The following is a 21,013-nucleotide window of genomic DNA, read 5'->3' as shown; positions in this document are numbered from 1 at the left end:
CGTTGTAAACACTACGAGGTCTGGGGGTCTAGTGGTGAGCTCACGTTGTAAACACCAGGAGGTCTGGGGGTCTAGTGGTGAGCTCACGTTGTAAACACCAGGAGGTCTGGGGGCCTAGTGGTGAGCTCACGTTGTAAACACCAAGAGGTCTGGGGGCCTAGTGGTGAGCTCACGTTGTAAACACCAGGAGGTCTGGGGGCCTAGTGGTGAGCTCACGTTGTAAACACCAAGAGGTCTGGGGGTCTAGTGGTGAGCTCACGTTGTAAACACCAAGAGGTCTGGGGGTCTAGTGGTGAGCTCACGTTGTAAACACCAGGAGGTCTGGGGGCCTAGTGGTGAGCTCACGTTGTAAACACCAAGAGGTCTGGGGGTCTAGTGGTGAGCTCACGTTGTAAACACCAAGAGGTCTGGGGGTCTAGTGGTGAGCTCACGTTGTAAACACCAGGAGGTCTGGGGGCCTAGTGGTGAGCTCACGTTGTAAACACCAAGAGGTCTGGGGGTTTAGTGGTGAGCTCACGTTGTAAACACCAAGAGGTCTGGGGGCCTAGTGGTGAGCTCACGTTGTAGACACCAAGAGGTCTGGGGGCCTAGTGGTGAGCTCACGTTGTAAACACCAAGAGGTCTGGGGGCCTAGTGGTGAGCTCACGTTGTAAACACCAAGAGGTCTGGGGGCCTAGTGGTGAGCTCACGTTGTAGACACCAAGAGGTCTGGGGGCCTAGTGGTGAGCTCACGTTGTAGACACCAAGAGGTCTGGGGGTCTAGTGGTGAGCTCACGTTGTAGACACCAAGAGGTCTGGGGGTCTAGTGGTGAGCTCACGTTGTAAACACGAAGTGGTCTGGGGGTCTAGTGGTGAGCTCACGTAAACACTACGAGGTCTAGGGGCCTAGTGGTGAGCTCACGTTGTAAACACCAAGAGGTCTGGGGGTCTAGTGGTGAGCTCACGTAAACACCAAGAGGTCTGGGGGGCTAGTGGTCAGCTCACGTTGTAAACACCAGGAGGTCTGGGGGCCTAGTGGTGAGCTCACGTTGTAAACACCAAGAGGTCTGGGGGTCTAGTGGTGAGCTCACGTTGTAAACACCAAGAGGTCTGGGGGTCTAGTGGAGAGCTCACTTTGTAAACACCAAGAGGTCTGGGGGGCTAGTGGTGAGCTCACGTTGTAAACACCAAGAGGTCTGGAGGCCTAGTGGTGAGCTCACGTTGTAGACACCAAGAGGTCTGGGGGTCTAGTGGTGAGCTCACGTTGTAGACACCAAGAGGTCTGGGGGTCTAGTGGTGAGCTCACGTTGTAAACACCAAGAGGTCTAGGGGCCTAGTGGTGAGCTCACGTTGTAAACACCAGGGGGTCTGGGGGGCTAGTGGTGAGCTCACGTTGTAAACACCAGGGGGTCTGGGGGGCTAGTGGTGAGCTCACGTTGTAAACACCAGGGGGTCTGGGGGGCTAGTGGTGAGCTCACGTTGTAGACACCAGGGGGTCTGGGGGCCCTAGTGGTCAGCTTGCTCTGTGCGCATTGAGAGCCCTGGCGTTGAACTTCTTCGGAGGTCTTGGGCCACGCACCGCGCGCGGCCCGAGGCTTGGAGGCCCCCTGGTAGTGCGAGGCCCCGGGGCACTGGCCCCGCTGGCCCGGTCCATAATCATGCAGCCTCGCTCCCCCGTGGCCCCCCGAATTAAACCCCCAGAAACACGCGCAGGAGCGCTCCCCACTCCACGCTGGGCGATACGTTTCCCATTACGGCCCACCCCCTCGACCCCCCGGGGTCAGGTGTGACTCGGATACAGGCCCCGCCCCATATTAATAAAAAATGTCTCCCGACCCCGCCCCCTCCCCACAAGCCCCGCCCCCTTTCTCCCCGGCTCCACCCCGCGCCCCTCCCCACACGGAAGCGATGGGCACGCGCCACGTGTCCCTGTCAGAGAGGGAGAGAGAGGGCGGGAGAGAGTTCAGTGCGCAGGGAGAGAGAGTTCAGTGCGCAGGGAGAGAGCGTTCAGTGCCCAGGGAGAGAGAGTTCAGTGCCCAGGGAGAGAGTAAAGCTCCCAGGGGGAGAGTAAAGAGAGAGCGTGCTGAGCAGTCGCCCCGCAGAGGTAGAGGAGAGCTGAGGGGGGGGGGCAGGTCACGAGGTGATCCCGGACACAGCTGGGCCCACGACCCCACGGGTTCGACACCAGCCGCGGCCTCCTCACGGTAACAACAACAACAATCGTTAGACTATTGTGATTGTCTAGTTGGGTTGTCGTAGTGCGGTGTTTGTTGCTGTTGTTGCGATAATGAACGCTGCCGTCAGGGTTGCCTCGGGCCAGCTGATGAGACATCGCTTTGCCGAAACCGCTTCGCGGATTTAAAAAAAATATTTGTTTGTTAATTGGCGCTGTGCCGATTGTGGACGCGCCCTCGCCAGCAAGGCCGTGCGAGACGGCTCGATTGGGATGCTGTCAACAACAACAACAACAGCACACTTTGTGTTGTGTGTGTGTTGTGTGTGTGTGTCACTCGCTCGCTGGGGGAGCGGTGGTGTAGTGGTGAGCGCTACGAACCCGGCGACACGAGTTCGATTCCAGCTCACGGCCACCACCAACACACCCAGTGGCGATTATTACGTGAACCGGGTCATGGGCCTCCTCTAGGTCGACTCGGCCTCAAATGAGCACCCGGTTCGGTGTGTGAACAATTGCCACGAGGGAGACAAAGGCGGCCGGGCGTGGTGCTGGCCACCCACCCCTCGTGCGCCGTGCCGGCCTTCATAGGTGCTGCTCGCTAACAGCACTTGCCCCTACAGTCTGTTAAGGCTACACGGGGGATCTTTGTCTTGCCGCCGGCAGATCTACAACTTGAGCAACACAACTTGAGCAACAACTTGAACAACAACTTGAACAACACAACTTGAACAACACAACTTGAACAACACAACTTGAGCAACAACTTGAACAACACAACTTGAACAACAACTTGAACAACAACTTGAACAACAACTTGAACAACAACTTGAGCAACAACTTGAACAACAACTTGAACAACAGAGCTTTAAACCAGAGTTGCCGCTTCATTAAATGACTCTGATGAGTTAAGCGCCATGTTGTCGTGGGCCAAGGGAAATAATCCGCGGAGGTAAATTTTTGTCAAAAAAATCAAATCAGTTCTCGTTGAATGTTAGCGTCGAAGTCAGAGAGTCGTTGGACATCATCAACATGTCGTCTCTCGACGGGGCTGGACAACAACCAGTCGCCAAGTTTGTGCGGAAGTCAGCAGGGCTGTCCCCTAAGGTTCATGTCAGACTCGTCCCTGCCGCAGGAACGTGGAATGCCCCACCACGAGCTTCGTTGGCTGTCGACTGGGAATGAGGATTTAGGAGGGACGGGGGTGGGGGGGGCAGCCCGTGTTGGACGCATCACGAGGCCGGTGGGTGGGTAGGTGAGTGGGTGGGTGGGTAGGTGAGTGGGTGGGTGGGTAGGTGAGTGGGTGGGTGGGTAGGTGAGTGGGTGGGTGGGTAGGTGAGTGGGTGGGTGGGTAGGTGAGTGGGTGGGTGGGTGAGTGAGTGGGTGGGTGGGTGAGAGTGATTGGGTGGGTGGTAAGTGGGTGAGTGGGTGGGTAGGTGAGTGGGTGGGTGGGTAGGTGAGTGGGTGGGTGGGTAGGTGAGTGGGTGGGTGGGTGAGAGTGATTGGGTGGGTGGTAAGTGGGTGAGTGGGTGGGTGGTGAGTGAAGAGGTGGGTGAGATGGGTGGGGTGGGTGAGCGACAGAGGTCGCAACCGGGTACCCGATACCCGTACCCTACCCGATACCCGGCTACCCGTACCCGGCCCTGGTGCGGCCGGGTACGGGTACGGGTAGGCTGTGAGTCACTGGTGAGTCACCGTTTGTCACTCATTTCCCAACGTCTTGTCTCTTCTCACAATTCAAGTTCCTAGAATCAGCCCACCCGCGCCTGCAACATGGCTTCATCCCAGAGGTTGCAATCGGGTACCCGTACCCTACCCGATACCCGGCCAGGTACGGGTAGCCGGGTATCGGGTAGGGTACGGGTACGGCCGGGTACGGGTACGGGTACCCGTTTGCGACCCTGGTGTGGCCGGGTACGTGTACGGGTAAGGAATCAAAACCCGTTTGCGACCTCTGGTGAGCGAGTGGGTAGGTAGGTGGTTGGGTGGTGTGCGTGCATCAGCACCTTTTTCGTACACCTGCGATTATCACGGTTGGCTACGTACGATGCGAAAGAAGTCCGACATACATAAACACATCAGCAATTGAGCAACTCTCAGCAACGAATCACTCGCAACCGAATCGATCTCTGAACCTTGTTGGCCGTAGGAAGGTCAAGAAGCGAGCGGCAGCAGAAGCAGCAGCAGCGAGCAAAGCGAAAGTAGCAGGCAAGAGTCGATGGCGTGGGAGGAGGAGGTGCGGCGGAGGGGGGCGGCTCGCCCGAAGCCGCCGGCGCTGCAGCTGGAGTACGGCACGGCGGGGTTCCGCACGCTGGCCGAGCGGCTGCCCCACGTCGTCTTCCGCATGGGCCTGCTCGCCGCGCTGCGCGCCAAGGCCGTGCGCGCCGCCGTCGCCGTCATGGTCACCGCGTCGCACAACCCCGAGGTGAGCGCCGCGTGGGGCCGGACGGACACGGTCGGGTCGTGCGGTGCCCCGTCACGACACCGCGCGCCGGAGAATGTTGTACGCAATCTGCAGCTTGGTCGTGTTTCTTGCCGGACGTCCCGTAGAGTCGCGAGTTGCAATAATTGTATACTCGTCGGTACTCCGCTAAAACCTCTCTCGCCTGCTTCTCTCCCCTCTCTCATCTCTCCCCCCTCTCTCATCTCTCACCCCTCTCACCTCTAGGAGGATAACGGCGTGAAGTTGGTGGAGCCTCTCGGGGAGATGCTGGTGGCCTCGTGGGAGGAGCACGCCACGCGCCTCGCCAACGCGGACGACGGGGCCCTGGCGAGCGAGCTGCGCGCCATCGCGGAGGCGGAGAGCGTGGACATGCAGGCGCCCAGCCACGTGCTGCTGGGCAGAGACACGAGGTGACGCGGAGAGAGACACGGGGGGGGGGGGGGTGGAGGCCTTCGCCCGGCAGTCAACTGACAAGGGGACGTCATTTATGATGATGGAGGAGTTGTTCTGTACATTCAATCAAATTCAATCATTTGCAGGCCGAGCAGCGAGGCTTTGTCTCGGGCCGTGATGGACGGAGTGGAGGCACTTGGGTCGACTTACCAGGGTAACGCAGACTCATCCCTCCTCGCAGACGTGTCCGTGCTCAAACACCTCTCACTTAACACGGACACACTCTTTGGCTCTTTCGGTAAAGTCACGTAGGTGAAAATAAAAACAATAAAAATAACTAAATAAAATCACGACGTTTCGGAAGCAACACAAGCCTCCGTCATCAGGTAGGACTGCCACAGCAAGACATAATTTGCTGGATTGGACTAATTATTTCTTTCGTGACTGCAGGGATTCATCTTCTTGGTTCTTTCGGTAAAGTCACGGCGCCCCTTCCCCCCCTCCAACCCAGCTTAAATATACGCTGCCAAGCTTGGTGGTGCCCATTCGGACGCTGTCTTTCCGACAGACCTGTTCTTCACCTGAGGACGGCTGCTTGCGTTGTGGCCGAAACGTCGTGAGAATAGTTTTTTTATGTTTTATTTTTATTATTTTATTATTTCCCTTCTACGTGATTTTACCGAAAGAACCAAGAAGATGATTGTTTCTTGCTGTGGCTGTCCTACCTGATGACGGAGGCTTGTGTTGCTTCCGAAACGTCGTGATTAAATTTAGTTATTTTTATTATTATTATTTTTATTTTCACCTACGTGACTTTACCGAAAGAACCAAAGAGTATGGATCCTTGCAGTCACGAAAACTTCAAGTCTAGAATTAACACAGACACCTCCGTGTGTCTCTCCGTGTTTCCGTATCCCTCCCCGTGGGGCGGGGGTGGGGGCCGCGTGCACGATCCCGAGAGCGTCTTTTACATCCGCAGACTTGGGGCTGGTGACCACCCCGCAGCTGCACTACGTCGTGCGGTGCCACAACACGCAGGGGCGCTACGGGGAGCCCTCGCTGGTGGGCTACGCTCACAAGCTCACGCAGGCCTTCCTGGCGCTCCTCCAGCAGGTGGGAGCACTCCTCCTCCCCTCTCCTCCTCCTCACTGCTCCCTCCTCGTCGCGCTCAGCTGTCGATCGCCGCTCGCTGGGCCAATAGTTGAGACTAATCGCGCACCGCATGGGCGGCATACCACCAAGATCAGAATCTTTATTCGGCATCCGAATGTTTCGATTTAAAGCTTTCGTGACTGCAGGGATTCATCTTCTTGGTTCTTTCGGTAAAGTCACGTAGAATGGAAATAATAAAATAATAAAAATAAAACATAATAAAATTAAATCATTCTCACGACGTTTCGGCCACAACGCAAGCAGCCGTCCTCAGGTGAAGAACATGTCTGTCGGAAAGACAGCGTCTGAATGAACACCACCAGGCTTGGCAGCGTATATTTAAGCTGGGTTGGAGGGGGAATTCCTTTGTCAAGGCGCCCTTCCCCCTCCAACCCAGCTTAAATATACGCTGCCAAGCCTGGTGGTGCCCATTCAGACGCTGTCTTTCCGACAGCCCTGTTCTTCACCTGAGGACGGCTGCTTGCGTTGTGGCCGAAACGTCGTGAGAATTATTTTATTTTATGATGTTTTATTTTTATTTTATTATTTCCCTTCTACGTGGCTTTACCGAAAGAACCAAGAAGATCCGAATGTTGATTGATGCTGGAGCAACCCAAAGAGCTACTACGCGGCTCTTCTTGACGCTCGCAGAGCACCGAGTTTACCGCCCGTCGGGCCTCTCCCCCGCGGCCTGCAGGCTCCGCCTCCGGCCCAGGGCCTCCCCCGCCGTCTCACCGTGGACGCGGCTAACGGCATCGGCGCCCCGCGGCTCTCGGAGCTGCTGGGCCCCCTGCGGGAGCAGCTGAGCGTTGCCGTGAGCAACGACGGCACGGCCGGCAAGCTGAACGAGGGCTGCGGGGCCGACTACGTCAAGGTGCAGCAGAAGCCTCCGCAGGGTGGGTGTGTGAGGTCGGTGGGGCGCTGGTGGGGTGCAGGTGGGGGGCAGGTGGGGTGCGGTGCAGGTGGGTGCAGGCGGGGGGCAGGCGGGGTGCAGGCGGGGGGCAGGCGGGGTGCAGGCGGGGTGCAGGTGGGTGCAGGCGGGGTGCAGGCGGGGTGCAGGCGGGGTGCAGGCGGGTGCAGGCGGGGTGCAGTGGTTAGCGCCCTGTGCTTCGAACCCGGTGGCCCGAGTTCGATTCCTGCTCACGGCTGACACCGATGACGATTATCTGAACCGGTCCTGGGCCTCCCCTAGGTCGACTCAGGCTCAAATGAGTACCTGGTGCTCATGATGTTTCTGGCTAATTGCCTGACGAATCTGCTTGTAATCACAGTACTCGAATTGTAAATCCTGTTTGTTTACTCTCCAACACGCAAGCGGTGTGCTGAAGCAGTCACTAATTGGCACGTTTTGTTTACGTGTTACGTGACAAACCTTTAATAATTGGCTGTGTCGGGCGGTGGCGGCGGGTTTAACGACACATTTATATTTCCACGAAACTTACCCCAGAAAAACCTTTACTATGGATAATCAACATTTTTTTAAATATTAATTTCCACAATTATGATGACGACGTCGAGCCACTTTGTTCGTAGCTCAGGGGGGCTTTACCTGGCCTTGTGCCCCCCCCCACCCCCCCAGGAGTGGAGCTGGCGCCCAAAGCCCACTGCTGCTCGTTCGACGGCGACGGCGACCGCGTCGTCTTCTTCTACGCGGACGACGCCGGCCGCTTCCACCTCCTCGACGGGGACAAGATCGCGACGCTCGTCGCACACTTCCTGCAGGATCTGCTCAAGCAGGTGCGGGGGGGGGGCGGGGGGGGCGGGCCGTGCGCACGGAGCGGCCAGTCCCGCGTCGCTCCGCCTGGCGGGCGAGTCTGCCCGCCCGCCGCCGACGATGAAACCCGCCGTAGCATCCGTGCATGCGTGCCGCAGGGCATCCGTGCGTGCGTGCCGCAGGGCGTGCGTGCGTGCCGCAGGGCGCTGCGGCCTTGCGCTGATTTTGCTCCGGAGGTTCTCGTGGTTCTCGGCGCATCCCCCAACGTCGTACAACTCGAATTGTCAACGTCGTGGGTTTGCTCTCCAACACGCCGGTGCGCTCAAGTAATTACTAACTGGCACGTTCTGCTTACGTGGCAAACCTTAACTATTGGCTGTGTCGGGCGGTGGTGGGTTAATGACAATTTATATTCACGCGATCTAACCCAAAACACCTCTTGTGCATTCCCCAGATAAATACAAAATGTGTGCCCTATAATCGAGAGAATGCGGTCGTTGCGACTATATCCCTGGATGTACGTTGAACTTCTTTTGCACCGTGCGTAGCCAACCGTGCTAATCGGAGGTGCGGATGTTCACACACCGCACCAGGTCCTCATTTGAGGCCGAGTCGACCTCGGGGAGGCCCAGGATCGGTTCAGAAAATCGTCACCGGTGGTGTTGCTGGCCCTGAGCGGGAATCGAACTCGGAGTCGCCGAGTTCGTAGTGCGGCCCGCTGACCTCCGCGCTGCCGCTCTAACCCTGACCTCCGCGCTGCCGCTCTGACCCCTGACCTCCGCGCTGCCGCTCTGACCCTTGACCTCCGCGCTGCCGCTCTGACCCCTGACCTCTGCGCTGCCGCTCGAACCCTGACCTCCGCGCTGCCGCTCTGACCCCTGACCTCTGCGCTGCCGCTCTGACCCTTGACCTCCGCGCTGCCGCTCTGAACCCTGACCTCTGACATCGAGCGGTGGACTCTGCTGCCTCCCTGCAGGCGGCGCTGCAGCTGCAGGTGTCCGTGGTGCAGACGGCCTACGCCAACGGCAGCTCCACACACTTCCTCACCGGCACGCTCGGGGTGAGAGACTCCTCACTCTCGAGGGGGGAGTGGGGGGCGAACCACGGTGGGGGGGTGTGTTGTTATGGTTGTTGTCATTGTGGCTGTTGTTGTTGTTATGGTTGTTGTGGTTGTTGTCGCCGTGGTTGTGGTTGTTGTCGTCGTGGTTGCTGTCGTGGTTATTGTTGTGGTTGTCTTCGTGGTTGTTGTTGTTGTCACCGTGGTTGTTGTAGTTGTTGTCATCGTGGTTGTTGTTGTAGTTGTTGTCATCGTGGTTGTTGTTGCAGGTGCCTGTGCACTGCGTGAAGACGGGAGTCAAGCACCTGCACCACCAGGCCCAGAAGGCCGACGTCGGCGTCTACTTCGAAGCCAACGGCCACGGCACCGTGAGTCGGCACATCGCTCCCGCACACAACCTCCATCGCCGTGAGTCGGCACATCGCTCCCGCACACAACCTCCATCACCGTGAGTCGGCACATCGCTCCCGCACACAACCTCCATCGCCGTGAGTCGGCACATCGCTCCCGCACACAACCTCCATCACCGTGAGTCGGCACATCGCTCCCGCACACAACCTCCATCGCCGTGAGTCGGCACATCGCTCCCGCACACAACCTCCATCACCGTGAGTCGGCACATCGCTCCCGCACACAACCTCCATCGCCGTGAGTCGGCACATCGCTCCCGCACACAACCTCCATCGCCGTGAGTCGGCACATCGCTCCCGCACACAACCTCCATCACCGTGAGTCGGCACATCGCTCCCGCACACAACCTCCATCGCCGTGAGTCGGCACATCGCTCCCGCACACAACCTCCATCACCGTGAGTCGGCACATCGCTCCCGCACACAACCTCCATCACCGTGAGTCGGCACATCGCTCCCGCACACAACCTCCATCACCGTGAGTCGGCACATCGCTCCCACACACAACCTCCATCACCGTGAGTCGGCACATCGCTCCCGCACACAACCTCCATCGCCGTGAGTCGGCACGTCGCTCCCGCACACAACCTCCATCACCGTGAGTCGGCACATCGCTCCCGCACACAACCTCCATCACCGTGAGTCGGCACATCGCTCCCGCACACAACCTCCATCGCCGAGAGTCGGCACATCGCTCCCGCACACAACCTCCACCACCTTGAGTCGGCACGTCGCTCCCGCACACAACCTCCATCACCGTGAGTCGGCACATCGCTCCCGCACACAACCTCCATCACCGTGAGTCGGCACGTTGCTCCCGCCCAAGCCGTCGACTTCTCTGCGTGCCCCTGCAGCGTGATCGTTGTTATTCCGGATCCGCGTCGGCAGTTGTGTTTGTTGAAATTAAATGCGCACGTTGGTACCGCGCGGGTTTCATTCGCTCTCCCTGAGAGAGAGATTCAGAGAGATCCAGACACCACAGCCAGGCGGGAAGACAGCCAGGATCGGTGCTGACCGTTGTCCAAGTTCTGTGGTCCTATATTAGGATGTTTTGGCCGACTGCATGAAAGAGTGATTATACACGTGGCGGGAAAACCGGAGCACCCGGAGATGAACCCATCCCCGTACAGATGGTTACTAACCCACTTGCTGTACTGGCAACATAGCCGGGCCCTTAGCCGGGAGACGGTGACCTCTGCGGCGAGCAAGTTTGAGAGTGTCACGTGCGTGCGTGGGTGGGTGCGTGGGTGGGTGCGTGCGTGGGTGCGTGGGTGCGTGGGTGGGTGCGTGGGTGGGTGCGTGCGTGGGTGCGTGGGGGAGCGGTGGTATAGCGGTTAGCGCGCTGTGTCACGAACCCGGGCACCCAGGTTCGATTCCCGCTCACGGCCAACACCGGTGACGATTATTTGAACCAATCCTGGGCCTCCCCTAGGTCGACTCAGCCTCAATTGTGTACCTGGTGCGGTGTGTAAACATCGCCACTGGGGAGAGAAATGCGGCCGGGCGTGGTGCTGGCCACCCTCCCCCCTCGTGTGCCGTGCCGGCCTTCACCGGTGCTCGCTAACAGCACCTTGCCCCATCAGTCTGTTAAGGCTATATGGGGAACCTTTGCCTTTAATCCACACACCCTCGCCGCCTCCACAAGTGCCGGGTTGCCATCCCAACACCGGCCATTCACGCTGCGCTCGCTGTTGTCGTGAACCACGTGCAACGCAGCCACCAGCGCCCAGCCACGTTGCCGTGACGATAGGCCACAGCCTGCGTTGCCGTGACAACGGTTGGTGTCCCGGTGTCTCCGCCCCCCCCCCCTCCCCAGGTCCTGTTCAGCGACGCGGCCGAGAAGCAGATCCGGGACGCGATGGAGGACGCCAACTCTGGGGTGGAGCGACGCAGAGCGGCCGAGCAGCTCCACCACACCGTGAACCTCATCAACCAGGTGGGTCCTCCACCACACTGTGAACCTCATCAACCAGGTGGGTCCTCCACCACACGGTGAACCTCATCAACCAGGTGGGTCCTCCACCACACGGTGAACCTCATCAACCAGGTGGGTCCTCCACCACATGGTGAACCTCATCAACCAGGTGGGTCCTCCACCACACGGTGAACCTCATCAACCAGGTGGGTCCTCCACCACACTGTGAACCTCATCAACCAGGTGGGTCCTCCACCACACGGTGAACCTCATCAACCAGGTGGGTCCTCCACCACACGGTGAACCTCATCAACCAGGTGGGTCCTCCACCACACGGTGAACCTCATCAACCAGGTGGGTCCTCCACCACATGGTGAACCTCATCAACCAGGTGGGTCCTCCACCACACGGTGAACCTCATCAACCAGGTGGGTCCTCCACCACACTGTGAACCTCATCAACCAGGTGGGTCCTCCACCACACGGTGAACCTCATCAACCAGGTGGGTCCTCCACCACACGGTGAACCTCATCAACCAGGTGGGTCCTCCACCACATGGTGAACCTCATCAACCAGGTGGGTCCTCCACCACACGGTGAACCTCATCAACCAGGTGGGTCCTCCACCACACGGTGAACCTCATCAACCAGGTGGGTCCTCCACCACATGGTGAACCTCATCAACCAGGTGGGTCCTACACCACACGGTGAACCTCATCAACCAGGTGGGTCCTCCACCACACGGTGAACCTCATCAACCAGGTGGGTCCTCCACCACATGGTGAACCTCATCAACCAGGTGGGTCCTACACCACACGGTGAACCTCATCAACCAGGTGGGTCCTCCACCACACGGTGAACCTCATCAACCAGGTGGGTCCTCCACCACACGGTGAACCTCATCAACCAGGTGGGTCCTCCACCACACGGTGAACCTCATCAACCAGGTGGGTCCTCCACCACACGGTGAACCTCATCAACCAGGTGGGTCCTCCACCACACTGTGAACCTCATCAACCAGGTGGGTCCTCCACCACACGGTGAACCTCATCAACCAGGTGGGTCCTCCACCACACGGTGAACCTCATCAACCAGGTGGGTCCTCCACCACACGGTGAACCTCATCAACCAGGTGGGTCCTCCACCACCACCACCACCACTGCACCACCACTGCACCAGCACTGCACTACCACTGCACCACCACCACTGCACCACCACCACTGCACCACCACCGCTGCAATCCCGCTGGGCCGCGTCTGCGACGACGACCGTAGCGACCGCGTCACACTGCACCACCACTAACACCGCACCACCACCAACACTGCACCACCACTAACACCGCACCACCACCAACACTGCACCACCACTATCACCGCACCACCACCAACACTGCACCACCACCAACACTGCACCACCACTAACACCGCACCACCACCAACACTGCACCACCAACAACCGCAACCCGCTGCAGCGGTTGGCAGTGCACCGCGCCACGAACCCGGCGACCCGAGTTTGAGTCCCAGCCCCAGCGAGTGATGTCTGAAGTAGTTCTGGTCCTCCCCTAGGTCGACTGAGCCTTTACAATTAGGCACCTGGTGCGGTGTGAACCGTACGTAGGCAGCTGTGTGGGGGTGTCCATGTGTGTGTGTCCGTGTGTGTGTGTGCTCGGAGGTTCGGAGAGCCGTAAGGCGCTGCAAGGATGGGTGGTGGTCGCGGGTTGCTGAGGAGATGGAGTCTGCCTCAGTGGCCCGCGATCACAAATCACTATTTAACTCCATCAAAAAAGTAACCTGCAGCGCCACACCTATTACCATCATTAGGGGAAAAAACGGTGATCCAATCTCCGAACCCCAGGAACAGGTTTGCAGATTTGCTGAGCATTTCTGTGAGGTCCTGGGGGAGGGAAAATCTCTCAGCCAGGAAAACATCATGGCACAAAGTGGGGATAACCCTGCTGAGGCTGCCGTGCCTCAAATATTGGAAGAGGTCACCCCCTGTGAGTGGCTGGCTGAGGTGCCATCTGTTGAGGAAGTACTTAAGGCGATCCGGAGTCTGAGACCAGGAAAGGCACCTGGCAGAGATGATCTCCCAAGCGAAATGCTGAGGGAGGGTGGCGTTTGTGCACAGACTGCCCTATATGACATCATAACAACAGTCTGGACCGCTGGACGGGTACCGCAGGATTGGAAGGATGCCCTGGTGGTCCCCCTCTTTAAGAAGGGGGACCGCACAGACTGTAACAACTACAGGGGCATCTCACTCCTCAGTGTGCCGGGAAAGGTCCTGGCAAGGATTATTCAACATCGCCTTGCTAGGCACGCTGAGGAGAGGCTTGCGGAACCCCAATGCGGTTTCAGGAAAGGGCGGTCCTGCACAGATGCCATATTTTCTGTCCGTCTGCTACAGCAGAGTTGTAGGGAATTCTAACAAGACCTACATCTCTGCTTTATTGACCTGGTCAAGGCCTATGATACCATCAATAGGCCTGGGCTCTGGGTTGTTCTTTGTGCTTTCGGAGTCCCTGACCCTCTGCTCACGATCATTAAGGACCTTCATGATGGTGAGCGGGCCCGGGTAAAACTACGTGGCCGGGAGTCGGAGCCTTTCCCTGTACACCTTGGGGTGCGACAGGGATGTCCTCTGGCTCCCACATTATTTAACATCTATTTCGACTGCGTAGTTCGTGAAGCCTTCAATAGCTGTACCGGGGGAATTTCCATTTGGTACAGATATAATGGGAGGCTGATCGACGCCCGGGTGCGATCAAGGGATGGCTCCCTATTGGTCAACCACGTTATGTATGCTGATGATTTAGTAATAGCTGCTCATTCAGAAGAGGAGTTGGAGACGCTGCTGCTGAGACTGGAGCGTGCCACTAAGAGATGGGGCCTTACCATCAGCCCCACCAAAACTAAGCACCTGCCTGGGTATTTTGTACCATCGGACACTCCACCCCCACAACTCCCAATCGGTGATGGGGTAGTTGTGGAGAGAGTGGAGAGTTTCCCATACCTGGGCAGTGTGCTTATGACCGGCTCCAGTTTAACAGCAGAGGTCTCACTCCGAATCAGTCGAGCGGCAATATCTTTTCATCGGTTGCGTAACGCTGTGTGGATGCTACCTGGTCTGTCGCTCCGCACGAAGCCTCAGGTCTTCTCGGCCACGGTCATTCCCTCCCTTCTCTACGCTTGCGAAACGTAGACCCCCCTAATGGAGCATCTTCGCCGGTTGGAAACATTTAGGCTGGCCTGCCTACGATCCATCCTGGGTTTAACCAGGCTGGATTGTGTGAGGAGCTCACAAATCCTTGAAAGATCTGGTCAAAGTCCCATCGGTGAGCTCCTCCGGCAGGCAAGGCTGCGTTGGCTGGGTCATGTCGCCCGCATGCCCAGCCACCGCATGCCTAAACAGCTTTTGTTCGGCCGGATCGAGGGGGCTAAATGGGCGCGGCACGGGCTAGAGAAGAGATGGAGTGATGTGGTACAGGAGGACGTGGAGCTGAGTGGACTTGCCGATGACTGGTACCAGCGGTGTCAAGATCGGCCTCAGTGGAGGAGGCTTGTGAAGGACGCTACTGGGCAGTTGGAGGCAGTCGCCCTACAACAACAACGGAGGGCGGAGGAGCGACGCTCACAACAACGAGCGGAGCGCCGAGTGGCTAAAGCACAGCAAGTTGGCACAGTAGGGGGCAAAGGTGGTGCATCAGCCAGTCATCTCGGTCATCTCGGTCAGTCGACCCGTGGCACCTGCTGGGTCTGCCCTGTGACCTCCTGCCAGTGGGCATTCGACACTCCACGTGGCCTCAAGGTGCACTTGGCCTGGCACAAGCGTCGTGGTGACGTCACCGCCACTTAGTGGCGAATGGCGGTTGTTGTTGTTGTGTGTACATGTGTGTGTGTACGTGTGTGTGTGCCCGTGTGTGTGTGTCTTTGTGTGTGTGTACGTGTGTGTGTGTGTCCGTGTGTCCGTGTGTATGTACGTGCACCTTCTGACAGCATTTGCCCCAACAATATGTTGAAGGCTATATAGCGGAATCTTTTTCTTTGTGTGCACGTGTGTGTGCACGTGTGTGTGCACATGCGTGCAGACGGTGGGAGATGCCATCTCGGACATGCTGCTCATTGAAGCCATCCTGGCGCTGCGGGGCCTCTCCATGCCGCAGTGGGACTCCATGTACACGGACCTGCCCAACCGCCAGCTCAAAGTCAAGGTGACGCGCCTCCTCCTGCACCCAGCCCCACGGCCCGCAGCTCGGGACCGCCGCGATTGGCGCAGCTGGCCACGTGCGTGCGGTGGCGTGCGTGCGGTTGCGTGCGTGTGTGCGTGCGTGCGTTGGCGTGCGTGCATGCGGAAGAAGTTCAACGTACGTACACACGGGGGGGGCGTAGCCGGAGGAGAGGGGCGGCGGTGGTGGTGGACGTTCCTCCACGTTACAGTCGTCGCCTTCATTCCCCCCCATCCACATCATCATCATCATCCCTTTGCGAGGCAGGACGTGTCCATCCCAAGCCCACTCAACTGAGAATCAGAATCTGTATTTGTACTGGAGGAATCTGATGGGCTTTAAAGCTCTTTTTCCACAGATGTCCAGAACGTTACGACAAATACAAAAACACGGAATAGGAAAGGTAAACAAATCGTCCTCGTGTTGCCGTGCCGGCCTTCGTAGGCGCTGCTACTCGCTAACACCGCTTGTCCCTACAGTCTGTCAAGGCTATACGGGCGTCTTTGTCTTTGTGTGCGTGTGTGTGCGAGGGGAGCGGTGGTGCAACGGTTAGCACGCTGTGCTACCAACCTGGTGACCAAAGTACAATTCCCGCTCGGGTCAGCTCAAACGAGTACCCGGTGCGGTGTGTAGTAAACATCGCCAGCACTGGGGAGACAAAGGCGGCCGGGCTTGGCACTGGCCACTCTCCCCCTCGTGTGCCGTGCCGGCCTTCATAGGCGCTGCTACTCGTGAACGGCACTTGCCCCTACAGTCTGTTAAGGCTACGCGGGGGATCTTTGTCTTTTGTCGTCGTCGCTGTTGTTGCCGCGTAGGTGTCGGACCGCCGCGTGATCGAGACGGAGGACGCGGAGCGCCGGGCTGTGCGGCCGCCCGGCCTGCAGCAGGAGGTGGAGGCCCGCGTGCGACGCTACGCACGCGGCCGCTCGTTTGTGCGCGCGTCCGGCACCGAGGACCTGGTGCGTGTCTACGCCGAGGCCGACACGCAGGTGAGCTGTGTGTGTGTGGAGTGTGTGTGTGGTGTGTGTGTGGTGTGTGTGGTGTGTGTGTGTGTGGTGTGTGAGCGGTGTGTGTGGTGTGGTGTGTGTGTGGTGTGTGTGTGTGTGGTGTGTGAGCGGTGTGTGTGGTGTGGTGTGTGTGTGGTGTGTGGTGTGTGGTGTGTGTGTGGTGTTTGTGATGTGTGTGTGGTGTGTGTGTGGTGTGTGTGTGTGTATGGTGGTGGTGTGTGTGGTTGGTGTGTGATGCACGGTGTGTGATGCACGGTGTGTGATGCACGGTGTGTGATGCACGGTGTGTGATGCACGGTGTGTGATGCACGGTGTGTGATGCACGGTGTGTGATGCACGGTGTGTGATGCACGGTGTGTGATGCACGGTGTGTGATGCACGGTGTGTGATGCACGGTGTGTGATGCACGGTGTGTACACAATTTCTTCAGTTATTACACACGGTGTCTGTCGCGCACGTTGCGCCTGTGTGTGCGCGTGTGTGTAGCGCGCGGTATTGACGTTGTGTGCGTGCGAGCGTAGCTGTGTGCGTGTAACGCGTGCATGTGTGTGTGTGCCTGGCTGCGTGTGTGCGTGTAACGCGTGCATGTGTGTGCGTGCTTGGCTGTGTGTGTGCGTGTAACGCGTGCATGTGTGTGCGTGGCTGCGTGCGTGTGTGTGTGCGTGCGTGTAACGCGTGCATGTGTGTGCGTGCGTGGCTGCGTGTGTGCGTGTGTGTGTGCGTGCGTGTAACGCGTGCATGTGTGTGCGTGCGTGCGACAGGAGAACGCCGACCGACTGGGCCACGAGGTGGCGCTGCTCGTGCACCGCATGGCTGGCGGCACCGGGGAGGAACCGAAACCTCCTCTCCCCTGAGCTCGCCGCCGTGCCCAGCCCGCCGAGCGGCAATCCCCTCGGCGCCGTCGGGGGGTTTGGCTCAGAGGTCGCAAACGGGTTTTGATTCCTTACCCGTACCCGGCCGCACCGGGTCGCAAACGGGTACCTGTACCCGTACCCGGCCGGGTACGGGTAGCCGGGTATCGGGTAGGGTACGGGTATTGGGTACCCGGTTGCGACCTCCTTCCGTCGGACGCTCCTTTGGTACGGGTGAACGTAGACGCAGGGCGGCAGCTACGGACGCACTTGTGGTTTATTAGCACAGGCCCGAGGCACGAGCAATGATCCGCTCACGGCCGTTCGTTGCACCTTTCTATTAAAAAAAACACGAATTCTGTAAATTCGCAATTGATGTTTGGGTGAGGTTACATAATGATCTGACTAAATTGGTGTCGTTAAGGACCCCTCCACCGGCTGACACGGCCAAGCGGATTTCTCACCGGTAAGGACCGAATAATTCTCACAGCCAATTTTAGCAGCAGTTGGATAATGCGATGTGTGGCTTGAAGCGGCGTCAAACACCGTCGGGACAAGATGCAGGGAGGTCGTAGTAACAATCAGATTTTTCCCCACCCAAAACAAACCTATTTTACGAATCATAAAACTGACTGCGGAAAACCCTACGCCTCAAGTTTTGTGCAAATTTCCATCGGTATGATTTTTGGTAGTAAGAATAAAAACGAATTAATGAATGGGGCATGACCCCCCCCCCACGCCACCCCTGGTTTATCCAAAATGTGCAATCTGTCTGACCCAGACGTAGCCACCAGACCGCCGGTGTTCTTCATTGCAAGGCCCCGCGCGCCATTGGCGGCCCCTGACGTGCGCCCCCCGACAAACCTCCTTGCAGGCGGCGTGTGGCGACCCTCACACTGATGTCGTCTTCTCGACGACGTCGCCCCCCTCTCGTGAAGAACGTTGCAATAGACGGCAGCGGTGTTAACGCCAGCGGTGTAGAGGCCATCGTCCCGAGTTGTGTGCGGCCCACAATACCCCATGCTCCTTGCCCACGTGAGCAATCCCCATCTCAAAAGGCCGGTTTTCATCATCATCATCAGCAGCCATGATCTGTCCACTGCTGGAGGGTCTCGCCGAGTGATTTAACCGGAGGCCCCGTGGCTGAGCTACCAGAAGCCCTGTGCATACCGGTTCTTAGGGCAGCTGGGCGGCTCTTAAACTGCGGTGAAAGTCTGTGGGTCTCCAACGTCGCTACCGCTCGGGTACGGGGCGGGGGGAGGATTCTCGCTTCTGGTGTCTCGTGCAATAGGCGGGATGGAGTCGGGTGACTCAAATCGTTATTTGTCCGATGTGATTTCCTGGGGGTCTCGGTGCTGAATTTCTAAACTCTTTTTTTTTATTATTTCCGAAGTCGTCCCTGCGAATTGGGAGGGGAGGGCGGGGGGGAGATGGCCGAGCCAATATCCGCGAAGATGTTTGGTTTGTGTTGTCCCCCCCCGCACCTCCGATTAGCACGGTTGGCTACGTTCGGGTGCCAAAGAAGTTCAACGTACATACGTTACGTCACGTGACGTCCAGATGGGTTGAAAGGTCTTTAAAGATAACACTTCCCTCGGGGTTGCAGCTATCATCGGGGCCATCCCTAAGGGGCATCCCTAAATTGGGGGCGACTGCCCCGGGCCCTGCGCTTTGGGGAACCCCTACGCAAATGTCATTGTTCCCCGGGCCTTGCACCCGTCCGCCCCCTCCATGGACGACCCTGGATATCGTTGGTGTTGGTTTCTCTGGCTGGCGATGGGCGCTTGTAATACATTCATTTTTGTACACAGAGCCGTTTGAATTTTGAATTCGTTTTTTTTGTTCTTTTTTGTGATGCGACTAGCAGCTCCACCGCCCGGCTAATGATTCAGATTATGATCACGATGACAATGACCATCATCATTGTCATCGTGATGATGTTGATCACGCTGATGATGATCATGTTGATCATCATCCACGATGATGATGATCATCGTTGAAGTGTGCAAGGCGTCAGCCAGATTTTAGGGCGCGGAAGCAGAGGCAAGCGATCTTGAAGGTACTTCTGGTCGAAATTGGCAGCCAATGAAGGGCACAAAGGATGGACAGGGAGTCCGGGTGAGGGTTTCACTTCTCGGTCATCGAGATTGCAAACCCATTTCTCTAGAACTGCTTTTTGTGTTTAGTTTGTACCCCGCGCCCACACCTCCGATTAGCGCGGTTGGCTACGTACGGTGCAAAAGAAGTTCAACGTGCAGACATCATAGACCCGTTGTTGTTTACAGAAGCTTCAGGACGCTGCCGAGTGGTGGCCACTCGCGACAGCCTGTACATACAGTACTGTACTACTGTACTCTGAAGGCCCCACTACTTCTCTACAGTGAACTTTAGAATACTCGACAACTCACTCCTCGTACCTCTGTAAAGCAGTACGTCTTATATATATGATAGTTAAAATGTAGGCTCACGTTTCTTTCTTTCAACGTTTTATCTACTTGGAAAATTTGGCAAAACCGGAGGTGTAACTCTCAGATAACTGGCACATCTGATTAACCGGCACCCTCCCTTCCACATGGACGGCGGATAACAGAGCTCTGCCGTGTATGGTTAGTCGTCTAATAATAATAGCTTTTGCGTCCAAGAGAAGAAAAACTCTTCAATAATCGCACCTCCGATCAGCACGGTTGTCTACGTACGGTGCGAAAGGAGATCAACATTTGTACAAGTATGACTCAAACGAATGTTAATATCAAAGGTAGAAATTCCAATAACAAAACGTTGCTGGAACAAGGGTGCATTGTGGGAAAGGGGTGTTCTTGTGGAGGAGACTGCAATCAATCCCTGCTGCCAATCGCCACTCGGACTGAGAGAATGTTGACGGCCCGCCCGCGACTCAACTTCCATCTTCAAGTGAACCTGCTCTTGCCTCACAATGGCACTCTCTGGCCTGCTTTCAATCAACAACAACAATTACGTTTCTATATCAACGTCAACGATTTGACAATATTACAATAATAATATCAATAATGACATCGACCGTTAGATTACTGTTGATATGAGTATAAACAATAAGTGTGCATGAACGTCAACAACATAACACGTCAACAATATTAATGCCATCAACACCACATGGATAAATATTGCCAACGGCTGCACAACTATTTTACAGCCGCAATTGAAGCGATAGAATAAACTACAACCACATTGGAACCGCAACCGTAACGGATGCAGCATCGGCCATGAATAAAACACCCCCCCCCCCCATATCGGTGATACACCCACTAACTACTGCATTACAATTATAACCACAATCACAACCACCGCATTTGTAACCAAAACGACAGAAACCCCCCCAACAGCCACATTATATTCGCAGCCATTTGACTAACCGTAACCACGTCGCAGCGACAATCACAACGTTCTAAACCACCACCACCACGACGTGGGGCGTGCGGTGGGGAGCTCTGGCAGGCGTTTCTTTTGCGAACGCCGTCGTGAGAGTGCCACGCGGCTGGATTAATAGCAGCGGATTAAAGACGTGATATTAAACTGCTGCTACCCAACTCCGTTGAGAAGCAAGAGTGGATCTCCGCATCATTCCTCTTTCACAATGAGCGAAGACATCGGCGGCGGCGGCGGCGGAGTGTTCACGCTGCTTTGCGTGCACTAGCGATTGACTCGCCACCACCACCGCC

General features: G+C 57.2%; 1 protein-coding gene across 4 annotated transcripts; it reads left to right on the top strand.

Moving 5' to 3' along the window:
- Nucleotides 1-1,905: 1,905 nt before the first annotated feature.
- PGM3 (phosphoglucomutase 3) lies at nucleotides 1,906-19,130 on the top strand. Of its 4 annotated transcripts, none has more exons than XM_078618419.1 (14): nucleotides 1,906-2,183; nucleotides 2,819-3,104; nucleotides 4,306-4,577; nucleotides 4,821-5,005; nucleotides 5,135-5,202; nucleotides 5,968-6,101; nucleotides 6,838-7,036; nucleotides 7,720-7,877; nucleotides 8,831-8,914; nucleotides 9,181-9,279; nucleotides 11,138-11,257; nucleotides 15,323-15,445; nucleotides 16,276-16,449; nucleotides 17,229-19,130. In XM_078618419.1, the coding sequence occupies exons 3-14, from the start codon at nucleotides 4,371-4,373 to the stop codon at nucleotides 17,319-17,321; spliced, it is 1,644 nt and encodes a 547-aa protein (XP_078474545.1). In that variant the 5' UTR covers nucleotides 1,906-2,183; nucleotides 2,819-3,104; nucleotides 4,306-4,370; the 3' UTR covers nucleotides 17,322-19,130. The 4 variants fall into 4 exon arrangements, with proteins under 4 accessions (XP_078474545.1, XP_078474544.1, XP_078474546.1 ...); XM_078618418.1 differs by having other exon boundaries at nucleotides 4,302-4,577; XM_078618420.1 differs by lacking the exon at nucleotides 2,819-3,104.
- The last annotated feature ends 1,883 nt before the right edge of the window (nucleotides 19,131-21,013 follow it).

This window comes from Lampetra planeri, chromosome 57, assembly GCF_965212315.1.
Source record: "Lampetra planeri chromosome 57, kcLamPlan1.2.h2, whole genome shotgun sequence".
NCBI classification, from domain to species: Eukaryota; Metazoa; Chordata; class Hyperoartia; order Petromyzontiformes; family Petromyzontidae; genus Lampetra; species Lampetra planeri.
The sequence above is the reverse complement of the archived record's forward strand: the minus strand, read 5'-3'. Positions and strand labels throughout refer to the sequence as shown.

What these genes read in the sequence shown, in the direction of transcription:
- PGM3 (XM_078618420.1), top strand. Translation starts at nt 4,371, where the DNA reads ATGGCGTGGGAGGAGGAGGTGCGGCGGAGGGGGGCGGCTCGCCCGAAG. An exon ending in TCCTCACCGGCACGCTCGGG is followed by an intron (nt 8,915 to 9,180) that starts GTGAGAGACTCC and finishes TTGTTGTTGCAG; the next exon opens with GTGCCTGTGCACTGCGTGAA. An exon ending in ACGCCGAGGCCGACACGCAG is followed by an intron (nt 16,450 to 17,228) that starts GTGAGCTGTGTG and finishes TGCGTGCGACAG; the next exon opens with GAGAACGCCGACCGACTGGG.